At 45.9% G+C, this 12,828-nt stretch overlaps 1 protein-coding gene across 2 annotated transcripts in view; it reads right to left on the reverse strand.

The window, feature by feature from the left end:
• The window catches only part of C1H14orf132 (chromosome 1 C14orf132 homolog), a 47,660-nt gene extending 36,340 nt beyond the window's left edge, over nt 1-11,320 (reverse strand). For both annotated transcript variants that reach the window (XM_068540990.1, XM_068540980.1), the window contains exon 1: nt 11,101-11,320. In XM_068540990.1, the coding sequence (XP_068397091.1) occupies nt 11,101-11,127 (27 nt within the window). In that variant the 5' untranslated portion in view covers nt 11,128-11,320. The remainder of the gene's footprint in view (nt 1-11,100) is intronic.
• Between the last annotated feature and the right edge of the window lie 1,508 nt (nt 11,321-12,828).

Raw genomic sequence — 12,828 nt, forward strand, 5'->3', positions numbered from 1 at the left:
TTATAACTGTATTCCATATGTTAAAAAGCTAGAGGAAACACTGAACATGTTAAGAAGAGGACTGAAAATATAAGAAAGACCCAAATTAAACTTCTAGATATGAAAACTACAATGTCTGAGGTCGAAAATACACTGGATGGGATTAGCAGAGATTAGATATTCAAAAAAATATTGCTGAGTTTGAAGATATGTCAATAATAACTATCCAAAATGAAAAAAAAAAAAGCCTCAAAAAAATGAACAAGCATCAGAAAGCATCAGGAAGCTGTGAGACAATGTCAGGCAGCCTGATATACATGCAAATAGAATCTCCAAAGGAGCGGAGAGAGACAGGGGAAGAGAGAATCTGTAAAGAAATAATGGAAAACTCATAGAACTCAACAATAAAAAATAATCTAATTAAAAATGGGCAGAGGACCTGAATAGGCACTTTTCCAAAGAAGATATTCAAATGACCAACAGGTACATGAAAAGGTGCTCCACATCACAAGTCATCAGGGAAAAATACAAATCAGAACCACAGTAAGATATCATCTCATGCCTGTTAGAATGACTACTATCAAAAAGACAGAGATAACAAGTGTTGGAGAAGATGTGGAGAAAAAGGATCCCTTGTGCATTGTTGATGGGAATGTAAATTGGTGCATCCACTATGGAAAACAGTATGGGGGTTCAAAAATTAAATTAAATAATTAAAAATAGAACTATCGTATGATCCAGCAATTCCACTTCTGGGTATGTATCTGAAGGAAAAGAAATCACTGTCCTGAAGAGACATCCACACACACAGTACAATAACCAGGACACTGAAACAAACTAAGTGCCTATTAACAGATGAATACTTAAGGAAAATGTGGTATATTAATATCTACATACATGTATATATGTGTATATATAAAATTCAGTCATGAAAAAGAAGGAAATCTTGTCATTTGAGACATACTAGATGGACCTTGAGGGCATAATGCTAGGTGAAATAAGTCAGAGAAAGATACTCTCACTTATACGTGGAATCTAAAAAAAATAAACTCATAGGAACAGACCAGATTGGTGTTTTCCAGAGGCAGGAGGTGGGGAACTGGGTGAAAGTAGTCAAAAAGTACAAACTTCCAGTTATAAGATAAATAGGTTCTGGGGATATAATGTACAGCATGGTGATTATAGCTAAATACTGTATTTTATATATGAAAGTTGCTAAGAGAGTACATCTTAAAAGTTCTCATCCCAAGAAAAAAAGAATTGTAACTATGTGAGGTGACAGATGTCAACTAAACTTATTGTGGTAATCTTTTTTGCAGTATATACATGTATGAAATCATTGTGTTGTACACCTTACACTTATACAATGTTATGTCAACTATATCTCAAAAAAACTGGAGGGCGGAGAAAGAATGGCAGAGAATTTTCCGAATGTGACGAAAAGTATAAACTCACAGATACAGGAAGCTCCCAAACCCTAAGGACGAGAAGCAGGAAGAAAACTACACTAAGGTACATTATAATCAAAGTGCTCAAAAATCAATACGGAAAAAACTGTAAACACAGCCAAAGGAAAAAAAAGACACATTATGTTCGAAGGAACAAGATAAGGACGGCAGCAGATTTCTCAGTGGAAACAAGGGAAGCAGGAAGATGGTTGAATAATACCTTTAAAGTATTGAAAAACAGTCAATCTAGAATTCTATGCCAAGTAAAAAATAAACATTCAAAAGTGAAAGCCAAAAAAAAAAAAAAAGACTTTTTCCTCAGACATACAAAAACTGAAAGAATTCATCCCCAGCGCTTTTGAACTACTAGAAATGTTAAAGTCCTTTAGACAGAAAGAAAATGATAACACATAGAAATATGGACCTACACAAAGGAATAAAGAGCACTGGAAATAGTACCCATCTGGGAAAATATTTAAGTTTTTCCCTTACTATTTAAATCTCTTTAAAAGGTAATTAACTTTTAACAAAAATGATAACAATACAATGTGAGGTTTAAAACACACATAGAAGTGAAATGTGCAACAATAATAGCACAAAAGTTTAGAGGGGAGAAATAGAAGTGTATTGTCATAAGGTTCTTACACTGAATGTGAAGTGGCATAATATCATTTGTAGATAGGCTGTGCTAAGCTAAAGATATACACTATAAATCCTAAAGCAACCACTAAAATAACGAAACAGTTATAGCCAATAAGCCAAGAGAGGAGACAACATGAGATAATAAAAAATTCTCAACGAATCCAAAAGAAGGTAGAAAAAGAAGAAAAGGGGAACAAAGAACAGGTGGGACCAATAGGAAACAAACAGTGAGATAGTAAATTTAAACCCAACTATTAAAAAAACACATTAAACATAAATGGTTTAAACACTCCAGTCAGAAAGCAGAGATTGTAAAATTGGATTTAAAAAATAAGCTGAAGAGGCACAGAGATCTGGGTTTGAATCCCAGCCTATGTGCCCTGGGGCAAGTGACTTTGCCTCTCTAAGCCTCAGTTTTTTCATCTGTAAAATGGATCTTAAAATTGCCTATTCCATGGGGGTGTCATAGGATTTAGAAGTGAGATTCTATGTATTATTCAACCCAGGGCCTGCCTGGTACCTCCTAAACATTTGATAAAAGGCAGCTATGATGGGAAGGTACAAGGACATCTTGAGGGGACAGAACCGGGAGGGAGTAAACAGAGATGGGTTTCCATCATCTCAGAGTAGAGAAGCTGGAGTTTGGACCCCCAAAGTTGGGCTGAGTTCACAGCAGGTGCTCCACAAACACTCAAGTGTTCAATTGGAGATTTGCAATCCACTTCCAGACGACCTGGTTCTCTTAGCTCTGTGAGATATAATTGTTTCAAGTCAGATGGAATGTCTTGACCCTTAAAACACTATCTAGAAATTTGGTCTACAAAATGTACTACAGATTTTTACTTCTTCTCTAACTTCTCATTACACCCCTGCAAAAACGTAGCACTATATGCTCTCCCGAGGCAGGTCTAATTAGAATGATAAAATATTTAAATCTTTAAAATCGGAATTCAAAGTTCAAGACAAGTCCTTTGGTTGAAAACATCTGAGATAATAGACAATTTGTATTTTAATAATTCCTGCTTAAAGAAAAAGGAGCAGTTGCTGGCTGGGGAAAACATTCTCTAAGTAGCAGATTGCCAGACACCCTAGAATTCTGTTTCTCTGGGAAGTGCTGTGTTCCTCTGGGGAGGGAAGACTGCTGCTGGTTTCTTGCAAATCTTTGGGAATGCTCCCACTGGCCCTTGAGAATAGCTACGACCATTTCAAGAGACAACAGAATCGCCTCTTCAACTTGACCAGAAGTCTTTTGTGGTTCCCCCCCCCCCCCCCCGCCATGAAAAATGATTAAAATGCAAATTAACCATGAGACTCCCAAGGCCCAGGGGGAGGGAGGGTGGGAGAAGGGAGACGAGCAGTGGATGTTATCAGCATCTCAGCTATGATTAGACCATGCATCTTATCTTCCAGAAAGACCCACTCAGTGGGACATAATGTTCCAGGTGGGACTGTGTCCTCCCACCAGCAAGGCCAAGGTTCTAAGAGCTGGGCTGAGGGGGGAAAGGCAGGGGAGGGCCCTGCTCCTTAAACCCACGAAGCCTCCTCAGATCTCCCCCCAGCAGGTAGTGATCCCCCTTCCCACGTCTCCTCACTCCATCTCGTGTCCCACAGCTCTTCTTCCCTCCATAACTCAAGGAACCTACTGTCTTCCCAGTTAGTACCCATTAGGCTGAACTATATGAAATTTTCATTTTGTAGGTCAAAATGGTCCAACATCAGCAACTTCGTATGGTTCAGTCTAGTAAAGTTATGGTGCAGCTCCTTAGGAATAATTTACTTCTCTCCTGGGCTTGGAAACTTTTTATAAGGTTTTGTCAAGCTCCACACACATCTGTCTAGTCTAGAGATACTTTTCACAGTGGCAGTCCCAGGATGAATCCAGCCCACATACCTATTCTGTCTGGACCAGGTGTAGCCTGTGTCCAAAGATGTTTGCCATTCATCCTTCCCTCCCCCTTGGACATGCATGCTGCTTCCTGCATCAAGAGGTAGAATCTGGTTCCCTCGTCCTTAAATCTGAGCTGGCCTTCGGATTTTCTTGACCAAACGATTGTGGAGTTAGTGACATTCTGGGACTTCCCAGTCTGGTTCATAAGAAGCTTCGCAGCGTCTACCTAGGAATGCTGATTCGAGAGGGAAGGTGGTGCTACACAAGAAGTTCGATGACCCTGATACCACCATGCTGGGAGGAAGCCCCACTTGCCTAAAGAAACATTTGCTGGATGTTTCACTGAAGGTGAAACATTGAAGATGAAACATTTGCATCTTCAGACACGTGTGTGAAGCTGTGAGACTCCAGCCCCAGGGGCCCCAGCTGATGCCATCAGGGCAGAAACAGACTGCCTAGCCCACTTCTTCCTAAATTCTGGTCCCACAAAAGAAATTATTGCTTTAAGCCACGGAGTAACTGAAATGGTAAGCAATAAGTAATTATTAAAACAGCCCACATCATGGTTGGTCGGTTAGTTTAAAATTTTTAATTAGTTGCCAACATTTGAAAATCCAGACTGCTTATAAGCATCGGAGTTTTCAGTTTTCTTAAAAACCACAAGCACCGGCAGCCCTGGGCCTGTGAGTTTGCACAGCATGGGCAAGTTGCTGGAGCTCAGAGCCGCTGTCTGTGCCGCCCCCAGGCCACAGCCCTGCTCTCAGGTCACCACAGCCCCCCACCCCACCCTGCTCCACTCCATGAGGCCACCTGCCTGGTCCTGGTCCCTCCGGCTTCATCTCCGCTCCCTCCCCCTGCCCCTCGGCCCAACCAAATGGTCACTTGCAACCTTCATTCCCAATAAGGGACACTATTCAAGCTCCTTCCATTTCAAGCCATTTCATGTCATTCCCCCCCACCTGGAGTGTCCTCCTTCGTCTATATAACAGCTATGCATCCTTCAAACTCAGCTCAATTCAAACCTCCGGAAGCCTTCCCCGACCTCCAGAGCTGGATGAGGTGCCTCTTCTGCCGTACCAGGGCACCTATGTTTACCTCCACCCTGTCACATATCACACGGCAGGGCCTGTGACCCTCTGTCCCCCAGTGCTCCACGTAGGGAGGGCCTAGCACACAGGAAATGATTGTTAAATGACTAGATGAACAGTTCCACGAGGTAGGCCATTTGTCCCCATTTCACAGATGATGAAACTGAGGTTTAGAGGAGTGATCTCTCCACTGCCTCTCGAAGACCAGTGGCCACCAACACAAAAACCAAGATCCTTATTCTTCAGGGATCTTCAGACCCTATTATAGGTTGAGCTGTGTCTCCCCAAAAGATATACTGAAGTCCTAATTCCCAGTACCTGTGAATGTGACCTTATTTGAAAATAAGATCTCTGCAGATGTCATCAAAAGAAGATGAGGTCAATAGGGTGGGCCCTAATCCAGTATGACTGGTGTCCTGATAGGAAGAGAAGAACAGACAAGCTACAGAACACCAATGATTGCAGACCACACCCACGAGGCTAAGAGAGAGTCACGGGCTTGTCCTCCCCAGAGCCTTCGGAGAGACCACAGCCCTGTCGACTTTGGACTTGGAGCCTCCAGAACTGGGAGAGATTACATTTCTGCTGTTTTAAGTCACCCAGTTTTTGGTAATTTGTTATGGCAGCTGTAGGAAATGAATACAGATTTCTTTAAAAACTTGTTTCAAAATGTACATAAGCATGCTACTTTGTGTACCTCGGGGGCTCAACGATTCCCTGAACCTGATTCATGGAAGGGTCCCGGGTCCTCCCACCGTCCCCCAGCGCTTGGACTGCTCTGGGAGGTGGTATGATGACGTGAAGGGTGCTCCTGTGTCAGCCCCACTCATGGCTCCCCCGCCTGTCAGCCGAACCACCTGGGCTCTCCATTTCCTCCCTGTCTGTACCACGACAGTAATATAGGCACCCATTCCAACTCTAGGTTTCCCACCTGTGCCAGGTGTGGTCTGGAGGAAGGGAGAACCTCAATTCTCTTTCTTTTTTTTAAAATTTATTTTATTGATGTATACAGTTGATTTACGATGTTGTGTTAGTTTCTGGTGTACAGCAAAGTGATTCAGTTATACACACACACACACACACACACACACGTATTTTTTCACATTCTTTTCCATTATGGTTTATCACAAGATATTGAATATAGTTCCCTGCGTTATGTAGTAGGACCTCGTTGTTTATCCATTCCATATTATATATTATATATATTCCATGTTACATATATATATATATATATATATATATATATATATATATATATATATATATATATATATATATATATATATATATATATATATATATATATATATATATATATATATATATATATATATATATATATATATATATATATATATATATATATATATATATATATATATATATATATATATATATATATATATATATATATATATATATATATATATATATATATATATATATATATATATATATATATATATATATATATATATATATATATATATATATATATATATATATATATATATATATATATATATATATATATATATATATATAAAAATTATATAGTTTGCATCTGCTAATCCCAAACAAGAACCTCAATTTTGGAGCAAGCTCCCAGGTTACATTATTTTGGGCCTGAATATTTTAATTTGCTGAATTGATATTGGAGTGACTTCCAGGGACGACATGACTTTTTAGGACCTAAAAGGGACCAAGGACCTGCTCTATCCAAAGAGGGGGGAGGGGAACAGCCCCACAGTGTGGGTTTAGGGTCTGGGTCTCAACCTTGATCGCACACTGGAATCAATTAGGGGATGAAAAGAAAACACTGATGCTGGCTCCCAGCTCCAGACTCAGATGGGAGTGTCTGGGGCAGGACCTGGGCAGCAAGACCCTTAAATCTCCCAGGTGATTCTAGTGGCAGCAACATTTGGGAACTACTGGGTTTAAACTAGTCACTGCAAGGACAATGCAAGACAAAAACGAGAGCGAGCTCTTATGCCATAGGCATGCTTGTCCTACAGGGAGTTACAACCTAGAAACATGTAAACGGGGCTCCTTGTCCCTCTAGCTCATTCCATGCGCTGGCCCAGCACACAGTAGGTCTCTTAAGTGTTCATTCCCTTCCCGAGGTCTCAGGGTCTCTGAATTTCACGCATGATGCTGGGCTTCCCCCAGAGCAAGCGCTCCAAGAGTCCCAGGTGGAAGCTGCAGGCCTCTTACAAACCAATCTCAGAATGTCAAGCTAATCTCAGAATGTCACTCACACTGCGTTGTCTTGGTCAGAAAAATCACTAAGGCCAGCTCACAATTAAGGGGAGGGGAATCAGATCTTAAACTCCCTCATGGGGGGGCCAACATGTACCTCCAGGAGGTAGGGAAGGAATGGATGGGGCCGTCTTTGGAGACAGGCTAGCCCACCGACAACGAAGGGATTTGAGGATCAGTCTTCAAGATCTGTGATTCTCCCCTCCCCTCCAGCTCCTAGGGGGTCCGGGTAGCCTTGCCCTCCTGGCCATCTCTGGCCATAGGGAAATGCATGCTCCTGTTTACTCTTCAACCCTCCAGAATCTCCAGGGACTCAGGGACTGTGTAGAGTGGGGCTGGGGTGTTTCCAGGGTGGGGGAAAGAGAGGCCGAGTGCCTCCAGGGCTCAGGGTCAAGCTGAGTCTTTACATCTTCAGCGACCACAGCCTCTTCTAAGCCCAAACCCACAGCCCGGTGTACCCGCACCAGGGAGGGCACATCTGCATAAGAGGATTTGTTGGATAACTGATGTCCACTCTGTACATCCAAGAAGAGTGTCTTTTTGATACTTAGCTTTTGAGAGGGAAATCCATCTAAAATGGCATATATCCTCCAGGTCTTTTTAAGCCATGTAGAGGAATCATATTTCACAACTTGGTGAAGGGGAAGAGACTTGGGTTTTGGAGCCACAAGAATATGGTCTCTTTTACTCCATCAGTGAATCAAACAGGTGTGCACTTCCGACTCCATCCATCCCTCCAGCTTCTGGCCTCTACGGGGGCTGGGGCTTTCCCAGGGCACTGCTTCAATTATAAACTATTCTTGCTCAGTCACCTACAATGGCTCCCACTGTCTACTGATTAAACGTGAACTTCTCATCCTGGGCAGTTAGTACCTTCTACAACCTGGCCTGGCCTCTGTCTCCCAGTTCTACTGTGCTCCCTACCCTCCAGTTTCCTGAAGGATTCTGTGAACATATTCTGGGCTTTCCTACCTCCATGCCTCTCTGCTTATTTTTTATTTTTTTGGCCGCTCCACCGCGTGGCTTTCAGGATCTTAGCTCTCCGACCAGGAATTGAACCCGGGGCCATGGCAGTGAAAGCTCCAAGCCCCAACCACTGGACCGCCAGGGAAGTTCCGTACCTCTCTGCTTAGAATGCCCTTATTCCCAGGCCCGCTAGGGGAAATCTGCCTCTAGTTCTCAGCCATCAGAACCCCCAGCCTCAAGTACCGATGAACAGGTGTTTGGGGGGGGGGGCGGCATGTGACACCTCAAATTCACTATCTTTTCCTGTTAATGGCTTTTCCTGCACATACATCTTGTCTTATCCTCATCCAATCATCTAACAGATGCTTGTGGAGGGCCTACTTTATACCAGGCATTTTGGTCGCCCTTTCTAGGAATGGCCTGGTCCATCATTTCTCCACTACTCTCCAAGCATCCAGAAAGAAAATCTACATCCCATTCAACTTTGTCCCCCAGCATCCCTGTCCCAGTGCCTGACACAGAGCTTGGCACAAGGCAGGCACTCAACATTAGCTGAATAAGTGGATGGAGGCCTTCACATGTCTCTATCCAACTGCCTTCTGCTGACGCGTGGGGACATCGACTTGGTCACATGCAGCAGTCACTGTACACCCACAGCATATGCTGCACACTCACTGTGCCCAAGCACTGCTAAGTGCTACAGACAAAGACGTAAAAGTTCCCACCCTTGTGAGGATAAGAGGGACAGAGCAACACCAGAATGAAATCCATTAGATCACGACGCACCACGAGGAGAGCACTTCCTGGGGGGAGGAGGAGAGATGAGTCATCTTTAAACATGTCCTTCCTGTCCCTTATTTTGCATCTTTCTCAGGGGGAAGCAATAAGGTGGAAACCCAGCAGCTTTAAAGATCCTCAGACCCAGATTTGAAACCCATTTTCCTCCTTGCTAATGGTGTGTCCTGGGCAAATTGTTTCATTTCGCTGAAGTTTGGTATCCTGATCTGTAAAATGGGGATAACAGTGCCAGTGTCACAGACATGTAAGGATTTACTGTAATCAAGTGTGTAAGCGCCCACGTCTGGCACATAGCAGATGCTCAGCAAAACGTCAGCATCTCTCCCCGTTTGGTGGCACTTCACGTTTCTGTCCCTGCAGCTAACCCAGGACTGAGTGTGTAATCAATGCCCAAACATCTGTCCACAGTAATAAATTAACCACATTAAACTTGAATCGTAAACAAAAAAGAAAAAAAAAAAAAACAGAACTCCATCTCTGCGCAGGCTCTGCCTATAGGTGCTGAAAAGCCCTATGTTTATTTTGTCAAGTTACCATAGCAACTCCTGATGCTCCAGCCAGCCCCAGGATTAGCAGTAATCAATTTATCTTGTAACCATGGAAATGCCAGCTGTTTGGTGGGATCCAGAGCTGGGAGGCAGAGGTAGATATTGTGTGAGCTCTTCTCCCCTCTAGAAATAAATCCGGTGAAGCCTCCTCAGTCATCACGCAGTTACAGTCAGCACTATCTAAAATGATGTCCATATGACAATATTTATAAACATGGGTTTAGGAACAGGAGACAGAAAATTAGGCAAAAAAAAAAAGACCAGCATGGCTCATGGGAGCAATTAGCATTATGGAAAACCTGTTAAGAGACTGCCAAGAGCTGGAATCTGGGTTCCCTTGAGCCAACTTGGGGATCCTGCACCCATTCCTGCTTGCGCTGGGAGCTCGCTGTCCTTACAGCCTAGATTTTGCTGTTACTTTTTAAACAGATTTCCACCATGGTGAAGTTTGGGGGAAAAGGAAAGTGTCCCCTGAAACTCCATTCCCTGGAAAAGTAAACAGCAGCCAGTGGAGCCCCTGCCACATGCCCAGGGGACAGAGGGAACCTGGGGGGCCTTCCTACCACTGGGCTCCCAACATAAACAACTCGACAGAAGGTGCAAGGTCTGAATTTGGTACATGGGGACTTACTTCCCTAGCCCAAATGCGGTGGCCCTTCCCTGGAGCCAGACTGTAACTCCAAAAGGCCACAGACAGCTCCAGCTCCGGAAAGCAGGCGTCTGCCTTTGTTCTGGCTCCAGAGTTAAGGCACCAAACATAAAGATCACTCCACGCTCAGAGCTTCAGGGGATTCCCCTGGAGAAAAAATCCAAGCAATGAGAGGTCATCTGTTTTGTCTGCCACTGGGAACCTGTTTTGTGTCGAGAGAAGAGTTATGGTCGCGCCAGGCACTGATGGCTACAGACTCAGCACAAAGCAGAAAAAGGAGAAAACGACTGCTGCGCTCTGGCGCTTGGCTGGTCACAGAGCGGGTCTCGCCGCCTTCCTCGGGCTACAGAGTCTGTGGTCTCCACCAAACGGGAGAAAAGTGAGGGGGGAGGCGCCCGAGGTCAGCAGCAAGTGACAGATTACCCGGCGCCTCGGGAAGATACAGAATGGGGAAGAGCGAGGTTGCCTGCCCACCCGGGTACGCACGGATCTGGGCTGCCCCGCCTTGGAGGGCTCCGGGGCAACGGAGGGAGGACCGCAGGTGGGGGATGGGCAGGGAGGGGTCCCCTGCCGAGGCCCCTCGCACAGGTCGATCCGGGTAACACTGGGCGCACAGCCTGCCCCACCCCCGGGAGCCATGCTCGCCGCCCCAGACGCGCGCACCCAGTGGGGATGCCAGCTCCGGACAAAGGACCCGCACTCGGGTCGCCGGCGGGCGCCACCGCCCGACCTGAACCCTCCCGGTGCGCTCAGCCCCGGCGGGGAAGGCGAGACCGTGGCCCCGAACCTGCCCAAACTTGGCGGCCCGGGGCGCGCGTGGAAGGAGCCCCATTACCTGTGCGGCCATAAAGGACAGATCCATGGTGTCGCTGCTGCCGCCGGCGCTCGAGTCCTCCCTGCCGCTGCTGGTCCAGCCGCCCGCACAGCTGCCCGGGAGAAGGCCACGCAGCGAGCAGGCCTCCCCGAAACCCCGCGGCGGCGACGCCGACCTCGGCAACCGGGTGGGGGCGGCAGGTCCCGAGCCCGCGCGGCGCCCTCAGCTCCCTCTACGCGCACAGGGATGAGGGCTTGGAGCCTGGGGGCGGGGCTCGGGGCGGGGCGGGGGCAAGGCGCCCCTTCACGTGACCACTCCCTGCCCCACCCCCGAGGGCGGGGCTCGGTGGAACCCCGGACGTCTTGCAGTCGCTTCTCTTCGCGTGCTGGAGGGAGGAACTGAGGCACGAGGTCGCCTGTCTGGTGGGTGCAAGAACCAGCCCTGAACCCAAGTCCAGTGCTGTTGGCGCCCTGCCCCGTGCTGTTGAGCCCAGTTCCCTGGGGGGTGCCAGCGGGGCTTTCGTGGGGCTGGCCTGCCAGGGTCAGGGTTAACAGGCTTTTTGTGCCGACACTGCGCCCAGAGTCCGGTGTCCTCGGGGCTCTGGAACTGCGCAGAAGAAGGTTTAAATCCTAGCTCTGCTCTTGCGGCTTGGGCAAGGTAGTGGCTCTCTGAGCCTGGGTTTTGTCATCTGTAAAATGAAGAAAACAGAACCAGAGAGTTTAATGAGATCATGAATCTGGTACATAGTGTCTTCAATAAATGTGAGCTCTAACATGGCTAATAACGTAACAGAGACTAAACTGTGAATGGTGCCTTCTAGAATTGCACAGTGCACAACTTCCACAGCTGGTACCTTATGGCCCTGTTTTAATCTTTCCGTACCTCCAACAAGTATCCCAAACGTGCGTCTGCAATAGCTAAAATGAGGACAATGGCAGAGATGCCGGAAGGAGCCCATTCCCATGTGTGCGTGTGTGTGTGTGTGTGTGTGACACCCCAGACCTGGTGACTGGCCCACAGGAGAGCAGGTGGGAGCTTTGTCCATCTTGAAGGGCTCACTGGTAGGGACTGGGTTGTGCGTTACCTGTGTGGCCATAAAGGACAGATCCATATATGTCCCTACTGCTGCCTGTGCCGGAAACCTCCCTGCACAGCTGACGGGGAGAAGGCCATGCAGCGAGCAGGCGTCCCTGAATCCCACTGCGGCGGCAGCGCTGACCTCAGCGAATGGGACCAGTGCCTTACTGACAATGCTTGTGTCCCCTCAAAATTCATATGTTGAAACCAGTCTGATAGTATTTGGAGGTGGGACCTTGGAGAAGTAATTAGGTCACTAGGTCATGAGGGTGGAGCTCTCGTAAGGGGATTAATGCCCTTTTAAGAAGAGACGCCAGAACAGAAGTTCATTTTAATTGAGTCAAAGTTTATTAATATTTAACTATACACTTAGCCCTTGTTGAAGAAATCCTTTCTCAACTTGAGACCATAGAGATAGTCTCCTGGAGTTTTTAATTTTTATTTTATTTTTTCATATTTCAGCCCTTTTCTTACTGATTATTGTTTTGGTATGGGTTAAGGAACAAATTTCATCTTTTCCATATTAATAATCCATTATCCCATCCCTTTTATTGACCAGTCCAGCCCTTTTTGTTTGGTGTTGATTAGCAACACGAAATTTGTCAAGATTCAATCTAGGTGTGGGCCTGTTGATGGGTTGTCTATTCTAGTCCATTGAATGTTCCTCTATTT

Source organism: Eschrichtius robustus, chromosome 1, assembly GCF_028021215.1.
Source record: "Eschrichtius robustus isolate mEscRob2 chromosome 1, mEscRob2.pri, whole genome shotgun sequence".
NCBI lineage: Eukaryota > Metazoa > Chordata > Mammalia > Artiodactyla > Eschrichtiidae > Eschrichtius > Eschrichtius robustus.